Source organism: Mya arenaria, chromosome 5 (genome assembly GCF_026914265.1).
Source record: "Mya arenaria isolate MELC-2E11 chromosome 5, ASM2691426v1".
Taxonomy (NCBI): Eukaryota; Metazoa; Mollusca; class Bivalvia; order Myida; family Myidae; genus Mya; species Mya arenaria.
Genome location: NC_069126.1, coordinates 16568403 through 16590898, shown reverse-complemented (window position 1 = coordinate 16590898; position 22496 = coordinate 16568403). Strand labels below are relative to the sequence as shown.

Below are 22496 nucleotides of genomic sequence, written 5' to 3'. Positions count from 1 at the left end.
GGCGGTGAATGACTGCAATGAATCTCAGCATGCCTTGCACCACACCGTGAACAGACATGGTTAAATTTACATGCGGCCCATGAACAATTCCCTTTATTAAAATCAATGCACGCAAAACGTGTAGACGAGCGTGTTTGACTATGTTTTACCGGGACCGTTCGAGTTCCCTGGGACGTGTCACGAACAATCATACAACGCCACCACAGGTCATTATTAATTTTGGACCATGGCGACGGAGTTATGGCCTGGCGTAGCCTGAACTGCTCATCATATGAGTGCCATGCAAAGCCGCCTTGGCGTGAAGCACCCTCTCTAACATTGTACATATATTGTAACATTTCGTTTGTTTTATGGGGTTGCAAAGCCAGATAGATGGACATGTAAATCAAAAATGCATCAGTCCACTTTTCGATGGATTGTACCTTTTCCTTGCACTCTTTTGGTTTGGCCTCAAGGGAGCCATCTAGTGATATTGAGAGTGTGGAACTTTTACACATCGTTCAATTCGATTGCCCCTTTTAACAAGATAGCCTAATTTATGTATTCTCCCCTCATTATTTGTTGCTTCAATTGCGTTGGTACATGTGATGAAAGATCATCGTTTGCTAACCTATTCATGTCCATGCTACCATCAAAATTTGCACTCATTTGGAACTCTCCACCTTGGCCAGACCCCGCCAAGCCACACCCAGTATCTGAAGGACTTTGCCTATTTTCCGTAGGAACCACAGTTTCTGTGTTTAAAGGGAGCAAAATATTAGACCTAGCAATGATGTCATGGAAGTCAATTACATTACCCTGATTGCTGTTTCCCAGCTCCGCGTCTGGCAAGGGTATCTGCGGCGCCTGTGGGAGTTGTGCCTCCAAGTTTACACGAGGCGGTTGCCTTAGCCGCTGTGCACGTGGCTGTTCCTCTTCCCTTACTTCTGCTGCTTCCGCCACCTTCCTTTTCCTCCCTTTAGGACGTCCTCTACCCAGCATTGTTGTAACAGGCGTATAAAGCCGCGAGTGTAGAATATTAAAGTACCAAACTTCTTTAGTTTTCTTATTTTTTCAAGAGCGTTTTAATTTCGGTCCTCTCCGCACGAGATTTCGCTAGCAAAGAAAGATTCCCGTTACATAGACCAGTTTAATTTAATTCAATAAAGCACTTTAAACTAGTGTCAAATATGGAGAACCAGTCCGCATTGACTTGACCGATAGATGCCGAGAGTGTTCCGATTGCTTAGCAACGGAGCAACAGACCTTAAATTCAATCTCGCGAAAATAATAATATTTATTTTTAAGCAAAATAAATTGACTTATAGTACAATACCCAAGGAGTATTTTTTGAGTTGGTACAAGAATTGATACAAACAGACATACTAGATAGTAAATTCTACTGCTTCTTGTGAAAAAATATAATATACATAATCCTATATGATATGATTTTTATTAACAAAATACAGGTTTCATGAGGGTTTATCTAACGCTAACGCTTTTTTTCCGGCAGTTTTCCAAACAATTGAGATCTACCCATATTCTAATGTGAGTTATCTTATATGACTGAATTGAAGGCATTGATACCTAAAATCAGTTGATTCTGAGACAAAAACTTAAAAAACGTGTCAAAACTGTGAGAGTGCAGCTAAAATATATGTATCATTTTTGCTTAACCATATGGTAGTTTTCTTTTGCAACATTTCAGATAGCAGAAGAGTATGATGAAGACATTGAGGTTCGTCCCCAGGTTGTGCACGTGAACTTGGACCCACAACTGCTTCTACTGCTCAAAGAAACACACTATCTTGGACAAGATCCCTTCAACATAAAACTTCCTGGTAATTTACCTATCAATGTTTTGTCCCACAGGTAGCAGACTATATAATAGTCTTTAGACACCAGGTGCTCTCCCACAGGTGGGTGGCAGGCTATATAGGGGTCTTTAGACACCTGGTGTTCTCCCACAGGAGGGTGGCAGGCTATATAGGGGTCTTTAGACACCAGGTGTTCTCCCACAGGAGGGTGGCAGGCTATATACAGGAGGGTGGCAGGCTATATAGGGGTCTTTAAACACCAGGTGTTCTCCCACAGGAGGGTGGCAGGCTATATAGGGGTCTTTAGACACCAGGTGTTCTCCCACAGGAGGGTGGCAGGCTATATACAGGAGGGTGGCAGGCTATATAGGGGTCTTTAAACACCATCAGTGCGTTCAGTAAGGCGAGCGTTTACAAAACGCTCGCAAACGTTTTGTTTTGTATCCCTGTTGCAACGCAGCGCATAAACTGCAAGCGGGGAACCAAAAAACGAACGTTCGCCGCAAACGTCTTTACTGAACGCACTGCAGGTGTTCTCCCACAGGAGGGTGGCAGGCTATATAGGGGTCTTTAGACACCAGGTGTTCACCCACAGAAGGGTGGCAGGCTATATAGGGGTCTTTAGACACCAGGTGTTCACCCACAGGAGGGTGGCAGGCTATATAGGGGTCTTTAGACACCAGGTGTTCTCCCACAGAAGGGTGGCAGGCTATATAGGGGTCTTTAGACACCAGGTGTTCTCCCACAGGAGGGTGGCAGGCTATATAGGGGTCTTTAGACACCAGGTGTTCACCCACAGGAGGGTGGCAGGCTATATAGGGGTCTTTAGACACCAGGTGTTCACCCACAGGAGGGTGGCAGGCTATATAGGGGTCTTTAGACACCAGGTGTTCACCCACAGGAGGGTGGCAGGCTATATAGGGGTCTTTAGACACCAGGTGTTCTCCCACAGGATGGTGGCAGGCTATATAGGGGTCTTTAGACACCAAGTGATGACCCAGGTGGGATTCTGATTGGCCAAATGAGACAGGTACTGTAAGGATTTACGATGCCTGGAACATCCAAGACCCAAGGGATTTTGACCAATTTGGGATTCCAAATTACAAAATTCGTAGTTTGACTTAATAGCCTTTCTCGCTAAGAGAGTTACCAAAACAAAACAACCATTAATAAACACTAAGCACTTCTTGGCCATCGAAAATAAAAATGTGTCACTGAAGTGATAAATGATCAAAATCCTCTAGGTTATTGTCAAATCCCATAGTTTAGCTTAGAGTTTGTGTTGGTCAAAGGCAGATTAACAATGATTGAAATAAGTTTCATCTGTCCAGCTGATTTTTTTTTTTGAGTTATGACCCTGATCAGCATTTAGGAGACGTTCTGGTCTCGTCCCAAATAATTGTAGGAATTTGTATTATATTTTTGATGTTCAATGTATTATCTACAACTACTATTAAGATACAAATCACATTAAATAATGCTCTTTTCAATTGCAATGTTTCTCTTATATTGTAAAGATGAGATGTAAATATTGCCATTTTAGGTATGATTCAAGTTTCTAGTGAGCCCTTAACGACTATTTTCATCCATTTTCCAGAGACAGCCAAAGAGTTGTTGCGGAACAGCAACCCATTTGAGCTGCGTGTGACAGCCACACGCCTTGAGACGATCGTGTCCAAGTACAACACAATCATGCGCACCATGACGCAGTTCGAGAAACCATTGTTGGAGAGAAAACTGGCCAAAATTGACATAGTAAGTTGTGATGACCTGAAATTTGCTTTAATGTGTGATGCAAAACTGCTTGTAAAAAAATCAATTGGAGGCTTGCAGTACAGTTTAAAATACAGTTTTGGTTTAATTATACAAAGTTCAAATTCTAAGAGTAAAATAACAAAGTTCAGTTTGTTTTGGACTTGTTTCATATTTTTAGATACATAATATGGAAATGCTGGTGAATATTGTCAATCATTGCTTTACAAATTACATCTATACAGATATGAGAAAAAAATGTGGACTTCATAGCTTAAATCATACGTAAACTATATGTCTTGAAATTAGACTCCTGGACAATCCTGCTAATTGAATAGCTGAAGTAATGGAAATTAATTGGTAAATGATGTTTTTTTTCTAAAAGGGGGTTATGTCTGTATAAACTTAATGATTTTCTTCCTGGAATTTCTTTACCTCAACTTTATTAGTGTAAAGCTTGAAGTTTAATCATCTGTTCAAAAATCAATGCGATTCTCTTACCTGTCACATTCATTCACTTGTAAAATCAAGGAATTACGTGGAAGGCAATTTACTAAATGAATATATTTAGTAAGTAATACTTCCTCAGTTTTGAAAATAAAATTACCATGTACTTTTTCATAATTATCTAGTTATATGAAACTCCAAAATTACTGGCTATTAAGTCTTTTGAAGAATTATGAAATTATGAAGTCAGGCGGTGCAAATTTACCACTTCATGGTGCTTAATTTCAACAAAGAACTATACAATGAATATGTTTCTAGGAAGCCCTGGTATCAATTTGTAATAATATCATAGCCACTTTGGTAGAGCATCTCTTGTAACACATAATTGCATGCAAATTGGTTAACCAATTATGTCTTGAACAGAGCAATTTTTAGTGTGGGTTGTTGCCTTAGCATGTAGTATTGCCTTTTTTTAGCTTATCTGTTTTTTTGAAGAAAAAAAGTTGAGCTATTTTCATATCCTTGGTGTCATCAGTATAGTGCATAAACTTTAAACTTTGGCCATAACTTAAAAGCCATTCAGTATTTCAAATAAAACTTGATACACATTACATGTCGTCAGAGACAATATGCTTAGCACGGCCCATAACTCTAACTTTAATAATAATCAAGTTATGTCCCCTTTTTTACTGAAAAAATACCAGATGAGTGTTGAAGTTCTCTTCACGGCTCTCTAGTTTATCATTTATAGCTCACCCATTACTCGCATTTCACACCTGCAATAAAATTAACTGTTCTATTGTATTTCAGCTGTTTGAACAAGGGTTACAGGAGTTCACATGGAAAATGAAGGAATCAGCTGACTTCATAGAACAAGCTATGGCGCTTGTGTGTATCGACGTTCACCAGAACCTGGACGTTGTCCAGACCAACTCTCACGAGATTGCAGAGATAACCATCTCCTGGTCCAAGGGGACATTGGACGTGTTTTCTGGAAGAGATCCAACCATGTCATACTCCATGGAAGAACTACTAGGAATGCAATCGTAAGACTGGTTTTATTTATATATTTTTTTTTCAATTTTATATTTTTTTTAATATGGAAGTCTAGTAAATATTGCACAAGCCCATTTGTCAGAAATTCAAATATAAGCTCTATTATATGGCCGTAACCTCACACTTATCTAGACCTTTATCAAAAATTATAAAACAAAAAAATAATCCTCATCAGAGCCAGCATCTACTTACAGCCTACACAGGTGTATTTTTGCATGGTTCTTAAATGTATTGGTATAATAAATAATCATGGCAGAACTTTCTTTTCCTGATAAAGATAATCAATGTGTCATTGCGCTAATGAACTGAAGTTTTACGACTCATTTATTTGTTTTGGAAATTAACTACTCTTTTACTGATGAGTGCACAGGAAGTATTAACAGCTCCAATCAAAGAGTGGACCTTCAGGCATGGAAATTCATTAGTGGTATTATTCAAATTATATAAACTTCTCCTTCAGGTGTTATTTTATGTTTATTACAGTTTAATTCTTGGAAAACTACTTTAGGGCTTAATGAAACTCCACTAATTCAGTTTACTAGTTTACTGAAATTTTCTTACTTCATGAAATCAGCTTTGGGCTGTCTTTGAATGTTTCAAAAACTTTGATTTATATTGACACTTGCTTTGAGGTGTAAAATAAATTTCTTGCTTTATATCATGAACACTTCCTTTCCACACATCTAATGCTTTAGTAATTGTGCTTATATAAGTAAGAAAATACATAACTTTTATTGGTTTATCAAAGATGTAATATTAATGATCGAGCCATTAAATCCGAATGAACCATCTTATATTGGTTTATTTTGACAGCAGCTTTTAAACTTAGTGTGGCAACATAGTTTCATAACATAACTTCACACAGAGAGGTCACTTGACATTACAGTTACTCTCATTGGGGAAAAAAACGGGGCTTATCATACATTTTTTTTGTGACTCATGTTAAACCTTATCCTGTAAGGCAATTGTTTTACAAGAAAAGCCGAAGTTTGGTTTGCTATTAGATCTGCATTAATGTTTCACCTACAAATCTTAGTGTATACACAAGAAATGAGTGATTTAGTAAATAGAGTTACCAATGGAGTATTTCAGTGATATTTCATCCAGACAAAATTAATTTGAAATTTTTGACTTGATTGTGTGACAATGTCTAGAATTAAAGTTGTTCATCATCCAAGATGTCCCGTGGGGTTTGAGTCCCCATTCATAGGCCTTCTATAGCTGACACTTGTAATGAATGTTGTCAGATCTGATAATGGACACTAATACTTACGCCAATACTCACATGTTAACTCAAGTATCTCCAGCAGGATTTAAAACAGCTAATACCAATCTTTGCTTTCAATCTTTAAAAGAATAAACCTTAAATTATAAGGCTAACTTCTCATTACTTAATTACAGCCGGCTGACAGAAGAGCATGAAAATCTCGTAGTTCCCTCCGGCAACAAGATCCACGCACTCGTGTTGGTCTCGTTCGAGGCTGTCCAGATCTCCCAAGCTTCCCCTGCATGGCAGGATTTTATCGACTACATCGACGCGATTGTGCTAGATGGTCTTAAGCAAGCTACGCTGACCAGTCTGAAAACTATGTTGAATAATTTGGTTCAGGCAAATATGGCTGAGGTAAGGTTATTTGCAGTCTGTTGATAGAAGATTTAATTTAGTTTTTTTTTCTAGCAAATGTGTAAGAATAACAGAACTCACAGACAGACATGCCTTAGGCCACAATATAATTGTTTGGCCTTATCATTTTGCCCATATTTTAAGGGGTGGATAGGTTCTTTAGATAGTATTTTGTGGGTGTTTTCAACCCAATGATAAAACATTATTGAATTGAACAGACCCTAAGCTATTTTTCAAGATTGACAACAGTCAGCTGTATGAACCGCTGTGAATAACATCTTCATTATTTTTTTTCTGACTCTGACCCTAACATGAACAGATTTAAAAACTATATACATGGAAACTATATACATGCATTTTTGTTCCTCAAAATGTTATTTTAGAACTGCAGATTTAAACTTGTTTGTGTGACTTTTAGGATGATGACTCCATCATCCCCATCCTCACGATTCGGCTCGAACTGATCGACAATCGCGTGGCATTCCGACCACCACTGGATCAGAATACGTCGGTCATCAGCGTACAGGAACTCGTCCTACAGTGGCTCGATGGATTCCTTGCCAGGGGAAAACTAGTCAAGATGCTGGGGCCAAAGGTGAGAAAGTAATTTCAAAAATTTAAAACATTAATTGTCTATCTCTCCAGGGCACGCACCATGGTACGCTTTCATTGAAGTTGAGTATTAAACACTAATTTCAGTCCCATCAAGGCAAATAACATGGTACGCTTTCATTGTAGTTGAGTATTTAACGTTGATTTTCTATCCCTCCAGGGCACGTACCAGGACTACATTTCTGCTGACGAGGAGGTGAAACAGCTGCTGGTGGACATTAACAAACTTGTGGAGGAGAATAGCGAGGAATGCAAGGTACACACAGGGATAATTTTATGTCAAATTTTCAATGAGAGAATTGCTCCCATTTGTCCAAAATTGGTGAGAGAATTTTAATTTCAGTGAGATTTTTTATAAAACATGGATAACCCAGTGATAAAACAATGCATAACAATATATGCATGAATATCAATATATTTACAATATATAGATATAATATATACACTTGTTTGCAGGAAATACTTGTTAACAGTTCAGACAACTTGAACATTCATACTCATTATACTTGAGCAAAAAATAGGATTTAACCATTTTTGCTGAAAGGTGCTTGACTTTTTTGGGGGAGATGAAGGCTTTCTATTGTTGTTTTCATCTGAAATTGTTAAATTATTTTGATCCAGAGGCTTTATTTCAAGGAATGCAAACAACATTTTCTTATTTAACATTTTGATGCTTCTGATATTGTAGACACCTTTAAAATGCAGTGGTAAACCGCATAAACAGAATTATTCCGGGTCGCAAAAATGCTTGAAAACAAGTGCGTGGACGATATCGATCAAAACATTCGATAAGACAAATGCATTCAAAGTAGGGGAGACAATTCAAAGTAATTCAAAGAATATAAATGAGAAGCCATCGGCGACTACGATGCTTTATTTTGTAAAACAACAAAAGGGGTAAAAGGCACAAAATACACAAACTGCAATCAAGTGCGAGAATATTTGGCATTTATGCGATTTCAGCGATTTTTATGCGAGAAATCTCGGAAATCGCTTACATGAATTATCCCTGTACATATGGACTCTGGGATTGCATAGTATATTCTAGCCATACAGAGCCATCCCGAGCACAAAATACATGTATACAGTATGAAAACAGCAGTCTCAGTTGAACTGAGACTGTACATTGACATAACACATTAATATAACATAACATGAAGTTTATTGTAATGTAATGCCTTCATTGACAGTAATGATAGATAAAACACCGTCATTTCCCATAATCAATTGTGTTTTTTTATTAACTTTTACTCTTGGCTCTTTATTGTATTTAATTTCAATATTTTGGCTATGAAATTATGTTGGTACTGTCAACCTATTGTATTTCAGAAACTGCTTGAGATCTTCAGTGACTATGCTTTCTTGTGGCTACAAGATGTAAACATCACGTTTGAGGAGTTTCTCCGAGGCAACTTGACACCCAACCCGCTCCGGAGCCCACACAGGAGCATGGCTGGGGGGCTTAGACAGCAGATGGCTGAGAGGTCACGATCTGTCTCAAGGTAATTAATTAAATTTTTGAATGTATTATAACCCATGGTCTTGATGTTGTGTTATAATTAACCTGATTCCTTTTTAAATAGAAACAATTCAATTATTTCGCCTGAAGTGAATCTTGAAGTGCCTTGTCATCAAAATGATAATAAGCATATGAGTGTGAAATATTTCTACATTTCAGAGTGTCATCAGCCAGTAGTCAGCATTCTGCCGGGTTCATGGGTACAGCAGAGAGGACTTTCCTCACCCCAAAACACACCCACTCCAGCATGCCCACAAACGTCCCATCTCTGGATGAGTTTGATGCAGAGATTGAAATATACAGGGTAAGACAAGAGGGCTAGATTCTTTGTAATTTACTTTCATGAATATTAACAGTATGAAGAAAACTTTCTCCAGTATTCTTCTTGTCTGAAAGCAGACTGTATAGTTAGTAAATGTTTAGTTTGTAACATTAAATTTTAGGTTGTTCAAAAAGAATGGTTCTAAGGTCAGAATGTCCCCTGTTTTGGAGTTTACTACTTATACAGGAAATAACTTCTTGTCAATTAAAACCAAAAGGTCTTTAGCAGGTAAATAAGCAGTGGAGTACAAGTGATTATTGTTTGTTAGCCGAGGAAATCATATGAAAAATATTTTTTTCAGACTGCTCGTGATGAGATACAGAGCCTGGAAGACTTCCACAATGTAGGCTGGTTGAGGGTGGACCTACAACCTATTAAGCAGGTGCTCACAACATATGCTGCCAAGTGGATGTGGACCTTCACCAAATACCTCTCCGACCAGGTATGTATGGGAGAGGGGGGTAAGGGGGTGGGGCACAATGTAGAATGGTTGAGGGTGGATCTACCTCTCGTTCAGCAGGTGCTCACCACATATGTTGCCAAGTTGATGTGGACCATACCAAGTACATCTCTGAGGGGAGAGGGGGGTAAGGGGTAAGGGGTTGGGGCACAATGTAGGCTGGTCAAGGGTGTGACTATCTCCCATTAAGCAGGTGCTCACCACATATGCTGCCAAGTGACTCTCTGACCAGGTTTGAAGGGTAGAGAGTTAAGGGGAATGGGGCACAATGCGGGCACCTACAGCCAATATATTGACTTAAGGCTTTTGTAAAATTGCTTTTTTTTGTGATCAATGAAAATGTTTATCCATAATAATCCAAGAGAATGATATTCCCAGTTATATATACCATTGACATTTAAGTTCCATAATTATGTCGTCTTCTATTCTTACAGGTGACCCACATGCTGCAGAAGTTGGATGATTTCTTGAAGCGTATAGAGCCGGAGATTGAGAGTATTACCGGAGAGGAGCGTGATACTGCCTCGTTTATGAAGATGATGAGGCTCTTTAATGAGGTATATTACTGTGAAATCATCAAATAATCATAGCTTGGTAGCTTGTTTTTAAAATTATTACAAATACCTTTTCAAAATCATCAAGTCCATAGGTTAAAAGTACAGTTTCTTTTGATTGATTTTAAAAGCAGCACAACATATGAGCCTGAAAAAGTCAGCTAAACAGACTGATACTGTTTTGTGCATCCAGGCTCTAATGCTGTCATGGGCTACTGTATTACCTGGCAAGCATGTGGTATCAGAAGTCTAATGCCATCTACAAGAAATCATTCTTAATTATGTCTCCCCCTCTCTGGGGGAGACATATTGTTTTTGCCCTGTCCGTCAGTCCGGTAGTCCGGTAGTCCGATAGTCCGGTAGTCCGGTAGTCCGTCAGTCCGTCAGTCCGTCCGTACGTCACACTTCGTTTCCGATCGATAACTGGAAAACCGCATGACCTAGGATCACCAAACTTGGTAGGGAGGTTGGTCATGAGGTGTAGAAGATCCCTATTGTTTTTGGGGTCACTAGGTCAAAGGTCAAGGTCGCGGCGACCCCCAATGTAAAAAACATTTCCGCTCAATATCTTGACAATGGTTTGACCTAGGTTCACCAAACTTGGTAGGGAGGTTGGTCATGAGGTGTAGAAGATCCCTATTGTTTTTGGGGTCACTAGGTCAAAGGTCAAGGTCGCGGCGACCCCCAATGTAAAAAACATTTCCGCTCAATATCTTGAGAATGGTTTGACCTAGGTTCACTAAACTTGGTAGGGAGGTTGGTCGTGAGGTGTAGAGGATCCCTATTGTTTTTGGGGTCACTAGGTCAAAGGTCAAGGTCGCGGCGACCCCCAATGTAAAAAACATTTCCGCTCAATATCTTGAGAATGGTTTGACCTAGGTTCACCAAACTTGGTAGGGAGGTTGGTCGTGAGGTGTAGAGGATCCCTATTGTTTTTGGGGTCACTAGGTCAAAGGTCAAGGTCGCGGCGACCCCCAATGTAAAAAACATTTCCGCTCAATATCTTCAGAATGGTTTGACCTAGGTTCACCAAACTTGGTAGGGAGGTTGGTCGTGAGGTGTAGAGGATCCCTATTGTTTTTGGGGTCACTAGGTCAAAGGTCAAGGTCGCGGCGACCCCCAATATAAAAAACATTTCTGCTCAAAATCTTGAGAACGGTTTGACCTAGGTTCACCAAACTTGGTAGGGAGGTTGGTCATGAGGTGTAGAAGATCCCTATTGTTTTTGGGGTCACTAGGTCAAAGGTCAAGGTCGCGGCGACCCCCAATGTAAAAAACATTTCCGCTCAATATCTTGAGAATGGTTTGACCTAGGTTCACCAAACTTGGTAGGGAGGTTGGTCGTGAGGTGTAGAGGATCCCTATTGTTTTTGGGGTCACTAGGTCAAAGGTCAAGGTCGCGGCGACCCCCGATGTAAAAAACATTTCCGCTCAATATCTTGAGAATGGTTTGACCTAGGTTCACCAAACTTGGTAGGGAGGTTGGTCGTGAGGTGTAGAGGATCCCTATTGTTTTTGGGGTCACTAGGTCAAAGGTCAAGGTCGCGGCGACCCCCAATATAAAAAACATTTCTGCTCAAAATCTTGAGAACGGTTTGACCTAGGTTCACCAAACTTGGTAGGGAGGTTGGTCATGAGGTGTAGAAGATCCCTATTGTTTTTGGGGTCACTAGGTCAAAGGTCAAGGTCGCGGCGACCCCCAATGTAAAAAACATTTCCGCTCAATATCTTGAGAATGGTTTGACCTAGGTTCACCAAACTTGGTAGGGAGGTTGATCATGAGGTTTAGAAAACTCCTATGTTTTGGGGGGTCACAAGGTCAAAGGTCAACGTCGCTGTGACCTCTAATGTAAAAAAATATTTCCGTGCAATATCAGGAGAATGCTTTGATCTAGGTTCACCAAACTTTGAAGTGAGGTTGGTCATGATGTCTAGTTGATTTTGCAATCAGTTGGTCAAAGGTCAAGGTCACTGACCTTGAGGTGAAGAACCGGTTTCTGCTCAATAACTCAAGAACGTTTACACCCAGGAACTTCATACTTGGTATGCCAGTTAGTCATGACTAGTTGATGGCCCCTATTGATTTTGGGATCCATCATTGATTATTTCTCACCTACGACCACACAATGGGGGAGACATGCGCTTTTTCGAAAAAGCAATCTCTAGTTTAATTTATCATCACATGTACTTGCTCACAATAGTTGTGATAATAAAATCACAGTCAAAACAACTGAGATACAATGCAATACATGTATTTTCACATTCTCAAAGGTATCAGCCCAGCAATCAGAGATGGATGGCAAGTTTGCGGCCATGCACCGCACTGTGTTGCTGTTGAAGAAGTACGGCCAGAAGCTCCCCGACATGACCCAGGCCCTGTTCAACGCGGCCCCAAGTCGCTGGAACAACTTGAAAACGAAGGTGTCCCTCGCCAAACAGAGGCTTGGTCCCAGGATTCAGGAGGAGTCTGTCAGGATCACACAGGTCAGGCTTTGCCTTAAAGTGATACTCGTATTCATAATCAATACATACACATGTATAACAAACATAAATTTTGAGTGATAAACCTTTGACTACTAAATAATTCATTTATGGAAAATATTAATTTCTGATATCAAGATTGTAACCGTGTAGTTCATAGCTAAAAACACAAAAATATTAAATGATTGATGAATGCTAAAAGATTTACAGTGATTTACTATAGTCTCATAAGGTAGAAATATTGTGTTTTCTGCACCATTCTTCCAAATTAAACTCAGTATCTTTCATAAGAACCATAGTAATTGACATTTATTTATCCTTTTTGGTATATTTAATCAATTGTATTAATTGTGGTAAATCTTATTTGGTAGTAAGAGTGCATCTTTAATTTCAAATCACTAGCTTTTTTTTATAACATAGATAAACCCTTGAATGACATGAATATACAGATATAAATGTACCATATCTGTGTTTCTGATAGTGTAGGACTGGTCACTTATGGGCATTGGAGTCAAGAGTTGGTTAAAGAAGTTAGCATTAAAAATTGTCTTAATAAATGCAATCAAATGTACAATCTAACAGACTCAGGTCTAGCCGAGCCAAGTATTGGAGATACACTTGGTAAAAAAAAAGGAACTTGCTTTCTCATTGTTGGTCTTTTCAAAGTTGCACCTATCTCTTTTCTGTATATTTTAGGACCTGGAGGCATTTGGTCGTCGCGTTAATGCCCTCAGCAAGGAGCTTGAAAACTCGGACGTGTACAACCGTGAATGTTTGATCGATGATGCTTGGAACAAGATAGACAGTTTCTCCAAGAGGCTAAACATCCTAGAAAATGAAGCTCAGGTAAGTTTTCCTACAGCGGTACCTCTTGTTCATATTTCAAACGGAAATTTATTATGGACCAATTCTTTGCAGCCATATTCATTCATTGCTTAACAAGTCAAGTCAACTGGGTAATTGGTAATAAAACATCACCAGCCTCCCCAAAAATTGTATACTGTATAGAATGTATTTGAAGGCCAGTGGCAATTTAATACCAATGTTGTATTATAACATTCATACATGACAAGTTGTGTCACAGGAATGAAACAATACCAGCATATCATGTACATCAAAAATGATTACTTCCCTTTAACTATTCATGTTAAATAGAATATGGCATGTTTATACAGAGTAAGTTTATTTGCATAATATTTCAGTGTGTTTAAAAGAGAATAGAAGACAATTTAATCTATGCAATTACAATACCAACTAAAACATATTGTTCTTTGTTGGATGAATAACATACAAGTCCAACCTCTTTTGATATTGTTATTTATGCATGCATATGTATATTAATTTTCTCTTTCACTTATATACTTAATATGCAATTAATTAATTAGAAATGTTTATGTCACTTGATATATAATGTAAAACATAATGTAAATTAAACTTCTCATGTAACAAGAAACAATATGTTTACGTTACTTAATAAATACGTTTGAACCTGAATCTGTGTTCATACATTATAACATTTTCTATATATATAAGGAATGCATGATATTCACAGTCTAAAACAGAAACCTTTTCATTGTCTTGACCATACACACAAACATGTTTTTCTCTTGGGATATTTTTAAGTCTGCCACTAAATATAATGTTTGCTTACAAGTAATTTACAGAGCTTGTTATGTTTTTCTTTTCAGGATTTGATTGAGTTACAAGAGCTGCTGGAAGCCTCAGTTGTTGATTTCAATACCTTACCTACGTAAGTTTCACAAATTCACATCTTTTTTTGATTGAATTAAATGATGATGCTCATGCACACTTTTAAACAGTAATTGGTTATTTCTGCTTTTATAATGCTTTTGTTTGCAAAAGGTTTTGAAACATTGAATGATAATTGCTTTTTCTCTGCCCAAAATAACCAAGTGAATTTCAAATTAACTGCAACTTCTATGTCCTATCAACTTCACACATCAAAGAAAAACCATCTGCTGCCATCAGCGATATGGCGTATTTGTTTATGTTTCACATGGAACATACTACTGAAGAGGCGGGCTTATTATTCTGCAAAGCATTCATACATGTATAGTTTGCTTTGATTTCAATTTAACCATCCCATCAAACTGTAGCTTTAAATAACACTTGCCAGGACTATGGGGTGACAAACAAAACTCTTTGAAGAGTTGAGACTGATTGTCTGAAGCTGCCTTTGAGGTGGTAGGAATAGACTATTTCCTTTGGTGCAAAATGGGATTGCAGTCACGTAATGTTTAATTGACTGACAAGTACAGTTTGCTTAATTTATTTGCAAACAGTAGTAGTTAATTTCTGAAAAATTATCTAAAACTTATCCAACTTTTTCAGGTGCCGCCATGAGCTGAACAACCTCAAGCAAGTCTGGGAAACTGTCAGGTAATGCATGTTATTCAAATAAAAGGCATTTAATTTTTTTTTTCTGTATTAAGCATTCAGAACTATAAACAATTTCTCTTTTAACCATAACAACTGCAGAGCAATGTAAGTTGTTTTTTTCTTTAAAGAAATCTTACACCATCAAGTTTGAGATTGTGTAGATTTATATGCCTGTTTGTTTTTTGCCCCAAGAGTGACTGACGAAGCGTATGAACAATTTTTGCACAATGAGACAAACATTGAATTAGCTGTAGATAATCTATATTTCTTTAATTCTCAGAGTGATTGACGACCAACAGGAGGAGTGGAAGCGCCATCGCTGGCAGAAGATGAATACCAAGTTTCTGCGGGAAGAGACAAACAAGCAGTTGGAGATCGTACGAGCACTACCGGAGGATGTATTTACTTGGGATATATACATGGGGCTGCACGAGAGCATCACCAATATACAGGTAGGTTGAGTGCATAATCTTGTATGAGGTATATATAATAAATTACTTTGTTTATTTAGTGTGAGTGAGCAGCTCTGCTTGATAATGTTTTTACCTGGGACATTAACAAGGGGCTGTACAAGATCATCATGAACAAATATGTGGGTAAGAGATTGTCTTACAGCACTAAATTCCTGATAAGCTAATTAAGGTAAGTAGAAGCAAGTAGCTTCAGATGGAACTGACATTACAGAAGGATATTTTCACATCGTATATTAGTTTTGGCTGCATGATAATTTATAGTACAGTCAAAACCTCTTGGCTCAATATCGCTTGGCTCGATTTCCTGGTTGACTCGAACTGGATGTAAAGGACAAATTTTGATTAACTCTTTGTAAGCATTACTTCTTGGCTGGATATTCCTATGGCTCAAAATATTTTGGCCGGTCCCTGGAATATAGAGCCAACGGGCTTCGACTGTAATCCAATAACTGTCCTGTCCTTGCCACAGGTTGCCATTTATTGTTATTTTGGACATAAGTATAACAATTACAATTTCGATTCTCAGAATATTTACTCCTTTTCCCAGGCCTGCCTGCCCCTTATTGATGATCTGAGCAATCCAGCAATGAGGACACGCCACTGGAAACAGCTGGTTCGTGTGACGGGAGGAGTTTTCCAGATTGATAATGATACACTCAAGAGGATGACTCTTGGGGAACTGCTTAGTCTTGGCCTTCAGCGTAAGTTGCCTAAATTATACTTTTTTACAACTTGTGACATTGTTCTGAATCATATAGTATGTGCTCATATGACATTTTGGTATTGGTTCTGCCTTTTAACCAAATCCAGGACACTTTGACCCCTGTTTGCTACACACACTATCATAATTTTATCACAAAGAGTTTCTACATAAGGGAGTTTACCATGTATCTAGTTTTTGACATCTTTGTTCAAGGAAATTGAAAAAAATCACTTAAAATCCGAATACACTCTATAGTAAAAAACATTGTTGTAAGTTTTATTTTGAATTATTTGACTTTAAAGGGAAATTCTTATGTCCCCTCTTTTTACAGAGCATGTTGATGATGTTCGTGCAATCGTCCAGCGAGCAGTGAAGGACCTGTCCATTGAGCAGTCCCTGAAAACGTATGAGGAAGTCTGGCTGAGCAAGATATTCATGTTCCAGGTCCACATACGCAGCAAGTTGGAGAATTCTGGGGACACCACTGTGCATGTGAGGCATTTGTTATTATTCCGTGTTCATATCCATATAAAAAAAAAAGCTTTAGGCCCTTAAGCTGCAATTTTGATGTAATAAAAAATAAATATATCTCAATGTTTTTAAAAATCTATCGGTGTGATAAGTTAGAACATGAAATAAAAAAAAAAAAAAGGTATTCACAAAGAAGAAAATTAGAAAATCAAGATTTAAAGAAAATTCCGCTGGCAGCAGGGCTCGAACCCAGGTCACCTTTATGTGGTGACTATATCCACTACACCTTGGTGACACTTGTTTGCGTTCAGGTTTTATGAAAAATATATACACACAATTTGCAATTTGGGCAGAATTTGTCAACATTGCATCAAAACTTACAAACATTCAAATGTTTATGTTCTGAAGGTTGTTGGACCTACTTTTGAACAAAGTTATGCGTTTTGTTGATATATTTCGCTATCAGTCAGAAGGTTAATATGAGTTCAACAGGCCTTATGCAACTAGCAATAAATTTCTCTATTTATAAAAATATAAACACATACCGGTACGCATTTTTAATAGTTAAAAAAGAGAATGTGCCATTAAAACTAGTTGTATATCTGTAGATTCTCATGCCATTTTTGAGAGTCTAGTCATTGCATCTATGTGAGATACACCTTAGTAAAGTGAAGGTTATGGTCATAAGCCTATGTCAACAAAAATCAGGCGTACACAACAAATGGCTTTTGGATTCTGTCATTTGTATAAACATGTATTTATGTCTCTATTCCCACCATACAGGACAATCAAAGTGAAATATCCCAGAGTGAGGCTGACGGTCAAGGTCACAAGGCCGCGCCCAGTCGTAGCCAGGCCCGCACAACCAGTCGAGTTTCCAACCAGAGCTCTCACAGTAAAAACAAGAGGAGCAGTATGGCATCACTTCCGGCTTCCCTGCTTAATCTAGGGGATGTAAGTGTAAACTCATTTCAGTATTTGATGTCTTTCTTCAACATGCTTGATTGTTAGTATTAGTTTGTTCATTGTTGATTTAGTGTGGATATTTAGTAACAATTATTTAGCATTTCTGTTGTTGTATTAGTATGCCGTATTATCACAACCTCGTAAGATTAACCAAGATGTGTCTGATATTTTGAACTTGGGTATGTATGACCTTGACATCTTAACTCCATATTATTTTTTTGACCTTTACCTCTAATCTTGTTAATTGTAATATATGCAGCACTTTTGCTCTTATTTGCAGGCAAGGTTTTTGCTACAGGTAAAAACATCTCACAGAATTATTGCAGTTTGTATTTTTGGATTTTGCACAGAATATGATTACAGTCAATACTTAATATGCTATACATCTGTAATGTCTTTATCATCCTGTAACATTCCTTATTCTTCAAAAAGGATTTTCTTTCTCATAATCAAATTTTTTTTTTTTTTTTTCAACAAAATATTTCTGATTTTTTGCACATTAAAAGGATATTACATTAAACGGCCTGTGCCCCTTTTTGTTTGCATAAATGATTTCCTGAATACTCAACATTGCTAAAACATTGCTCACTGTCTTTCACTGTTAATAAATGATATTGCTACCATGGTCATTTAGAAAATATATCATTGTTACCATGGTCCATTTGAAAATATGGTATTGCTACCATGGTCAATTTAAAAAAATGGTATGGCTACCATGTTCATTATGAAAATATATTATTGCTACCATGGTCATTTTAAATTTTCTTATTTCTACCATGGTTATTTTTTAATAAATAAATTAATGCTACCATGGTCATTCAGAAAATATAATATTGCTACCATGGTCATTTGGAAAATATGGTATTGCTACCATGGTCATTTAGAAAATATGGTATTGCTACCATGGTCATTTAGAAAATATGGTATTGCTACCATGGTCATTTAGAAAATATGGTATTGCTACCATGGTCATTTAGAAAATATGGTATTGCTACCATGGTCATTTGGAAAATATGGTATTGCTACCATGGTCATTTAGAAAATATGGTATTGCTACCATGGTCATTTAGAAAATATGGTATTGCTACCATGGTCATTTAGAATATATGGTATGGCTACCATGGTCATTTAGAAAATATGGTATTGCTACCATGGTCATTTAGAATATATGGTATGGCTACCATGGTCATTTAGAAAATATGGTATTGCTGCCATGGTCATTTAAAAAATATGTTATTGTTACTATGGTCATTTAGAAAATATGGTATTGCTACCATGGTTAATTAAAAACTAAAGTATTGCTACCATGGTCATTTTAAAAACTCAGTATTGCTACTATGGTCATTTAAAAAAAAATATGGTATTGCTGCCATGGTCATTTGGAAAATATGGTTTTGCTACTATGGTCATTTAGAATATATAGTATTGCTACCATGGTTATTTAAAAAAATGTATATCATTGCTACCATGGTCATTTTGAACATACAGTATTGCCACGATGGTCAATTAAAAAATGTAGTATTTTAGCCATGGTCATTTTGAATGTACAGTATTGCCACCATGGTCAATTAAAAAATGTAGTATTTCAGCCATGGTCATTTTGAAAATATAGTATTGCTACCATGGTCATCTGGAAAATATGGTTTTCCTACCACAGTCATTTGGAAAATATTGTTTTGCTACCATGGTCAAATTAAAAGTATAATGTTGCTACAATGGTCATTTTAGAAACATGAAATTGACTATCTACTATCTTTAATAATCTATAATAATAATGAATTTCACTGACACTAACAATACATGTATTCAGAATTGTTCTTGCTCTTTTGGTAAGAAAACCAGAAGATTTCATTGCTGTCCGTGCAAATGTCTCCTTTTTTTTAAACATAGATACTTCTTCAGATTTTATTTTTTCATATTAAATCATTATCTTACTATCATTTCATATTGCATCAAATATATGGCCCAATTTTAGAGACACCTAAAAGACTACAAAATGTTCATATCAAGCATTAAAAATATAGGTTAATTGTTCATCAGCAGTAAATATATGTTAATTGATCATCAGCAGTAAATATATGTTAATTGTTCATCAGCAGTAAATATATGTTAATTGTTCATCAGCAGTAAATATAGGTTAATTGTTCATCAGCAGTAAATATATGTTAATTGTTCATCAGCAGTAAATATATGTTAATTGTTCATCAGCAGTAAATATAGGTTAATTGTTCATCAGCAGTAAATACCGGTTAACTGTTAATGCACGGTAATGATTTAGGTAAATATTTCATGAACAGTAAACATATGTAAATTGTTCGTATGCAGTAAATATAGGTAAATTGTTCATACACAGAAAAAAAGGGAAACTGTTCATGGCCAATAACTATAGGTAAATAGTTCATGGGCTTTAAATATAGGTAAATTGTTCATAGGGTTAGGGTAAGGGGTAAAGTGTTCATAGGCAGTTAATATAAGTTAATTGTTCATACGCAGTAAATATAGGTAAATTGTTCATGCACCGGTAATATAGGTAAATTGTCCATGTCCAATAAATATAGGTAAATTGGTTATATGCAGTAAATATAGGTAAATTGTTCATGCACCGGTAATAAAGGTAAATTGTTCATATCCAATAAATATAGGTAAATTGGTTATATGCAGTAAATTTAGGTAAATTGTTCATACACCGTAAATTTAGGTAAATTGTCCATACACCGTAAATTTAGGTAAATTGTCCATACACCGTAAATTTAGGTAAATTGTCCATACACCGTAAATTTAGGTAAATTGTCCATACACCGTAAATTTAGGTAAATTGTCCATACACCGTAAATTTAGGTAAATTGTCCATACACCGTAAATGTAGGTAAATTGTCCATACACCGTAAATGTAGGTAAATTGTCCATACACCGTAAATGTAGGTAAATTGTCCATACACCGTAAATTTAGGTAAATTGTCCATACACCGTAAATTTAGGTAAATTGTTCATACACCGTAAATGTAGGTTAATTGTTCATACACCGTAAATTTAGGTAAATTGTTCATACACCGTAAATTTAGGTAAATTGTTCATACACCGTAAATTTAGGTAAATTGTCCATACACCGTAAATGTAGGTAAATTGTCCATACACCGTAAATTTAGGTAAATTGTTCATACACCGTAAATGTAGGTTAATTGTTCATACACCGTAAATGTAGGTAAATTGTTCATACACCGTAAATTTAGGTAAATTGTTCATACACCGTAAATGTAGGTTAATTGTTCATACACCGTAAATGTAGGTAAATTGTTCATACACCGTAAATTTAGGTAAATTGTTCATACACCGTAAATTTAGGTTAATTGTTCATACACCGTAAATGTAGGTAAATGGTTCATACACCGTAAATTTAGGTAAATTGTCCATACACCGTAAATTTAGGTAAATTGTCCATACACCGTAAATTTAGGTAAATTGTCCATACACCGTAAATTTAGGTAAATTGTCCATACACCGTAAATGTAGGTTAATTGTTCATACACCGTAAATGTAGGTAAATTGTTCATACACCGTAAATTTAGGTAAATTGTTCATACACCGTAAATTTAGGTAAATTGTTCATACACCGTAAATTTAGGTTAATTGTTCATACACCGTAAATTTAGGTAAATGGTTCATACACCGTAAATTTAGGTTAATTGTTCATACACCTTAAATTTAGGTAAATTGTTCATGCGCAGTGTGGTACTGAGTTTGCTAGCTTTTGAACTTCAAATCAAAAAAGAGTAAAATTTAGTCACTTTCAAGTCTTATGAGCAAAATGAATTAGAATTGATGCTTATTTGAAAGTGATTTGTTTTCGTTCTATTTGGATGAAAACTCCATGATCATTATTGTAGCACACTGTTTGAGGCCCTGATATAATCTGTTTTAGATTCAATTATTTAAAAGTCATTGTCAATGAGCTGTGACCATTGATCAATTAACTATTAGGGCCTCAAATATTTATATCAGTGATTGGTGAAACACAGCTTATCATCGAGACTGTCCTTATTCCCTGTAGTGATATTTTCCGTTAAGGCCATTCATTATCATTCTGGCCCCATTTTTTCAGTATAGGCAGAATCTTTCAAGAAATAAACTGTCACTTTATACTTGGATTGATTTTTTGTCTCAGAATGTCATAAGTGTCTTATCTCTTGACATATATATTTATGTTATCCGTTTGTATATTGGGTAAATGAGTCTAAAAACAAACACAACATCATATTCCCCTGTCTCCAGGAGTCTGGTCACCACATGCTTCTGGCCAACACAGATCCCATCTTTGAGGAGCTTGAAGGCCACCAGGTTGCTCTACAGGTAATAGCCAAGATACTTCAACTTTCATGATTTAACAATCAAGCTAGCTTTTTTATTGGCTTATTTGCTTGTATTCAAATTCAATTGGATATAAGTTTCCAATCAAAATTGATTATGTATGTAATAATACCTATCAGGTTAACACATCCATGGACTTCAATTTCAACAGATCTTCCATTCGTTGCAAGTCTAGCAGACAAATGACTCAAAGAAAATATGCTAGACAGACAAAATTGGCTTGTCATATGTAAACAAAATACATTAATTTTTAATGTTATTTTTCACTAGGCAATGCAGAGCAACAGTGCAGCTGGCTCATTTTTGGATGAAGTGGTGAAATGGCAGAAGAGACTACAGACGATTGAGGCTGTCCTTTCCACATGGTTGGAGGTCCAGGAGAAATGGGTGGAACTGGAAGAGGTTAACTTACATCTAAAATGATATTTTAGCAGTATTACAACTAATGCTTACACATGGAACATATGGTTTGCAAGTTTTCTTAGCTGGCATCAC

At 36.8% G+C, this 22496-nt stretch overlaps 1 protein-coding gene across 8 annotated transcripts in view; it reads left to right on the top strand.

Annotated features, from left to right (window-relative positions):
• Positions 1-22496, top strand: part of LOC128234267 (uncharacterized) — a 108354-nt gene that overhangs the window by 24570 nt on the left and 61288 nt on the right. For 7 of the 8 annotated variants that reach the window (XM_052948403.1, XM_052948397.1, XM_052948402.1 and 4 more), the window contains exons 15-35: positions 1688-1820; positions 3394-3551; positions 4806-5041; positions 6453-6675; positions 7094-7270; positions 7448-7543; positions 8617-8789; positions 8966-9110; positions 9430-9570; positions 10023-10145; positions 12414-12626; positions 13320-13469; positions 14312-14373; positions 14976-15023; positions 15304-15475; positions 16044-16197; positions 16531-16691; positions 17454-17624; positions 17917-17934; positions 21906-21983; positions 22272-22403. In XM_052948403.1, coding sequence (XP_052804363.1) covers positions 1688-1820; positions 3394-3551; positions 4806-5041; positions 6453-6675; positions 7094-7270; positions 7448-7543; positions 8617-8789; positions 8966-9110; positions 9430-9570; positions 10023-10145; positions 12414-12626; positions 13320-13469; positions 14312-14373; positions 14976-15023; positions 15304-15475; positions 16044-16197; positions 16531-16691; positions 17454-17624; positions 17917-17934; positions 21906-21983; positions 22272-22403 — 2964 coding nt within the window. The remainder of the gene's footprint in view (positions 1-1687; positions 1821-3393; positions 3552-4805; positions 5042-6452; positions 6676-7093; positions 7271-7447; positions 7544-8616; positions 8790-8965; positions 9111-9429; positions 9571-10022; positions 10146-12413; positions 12627-13319; positions 13470-14311; positions 14374-14975; positions 15024-15303; positions 15476-16043; positions 16198-16530; positions 16692-17453; positions 17625-17916; positions 17935-21905; positions 21984-22271; positions 22404-22496) is intronic. The other variant, XM_052948399.1, reaches the window with a different exon arrangement.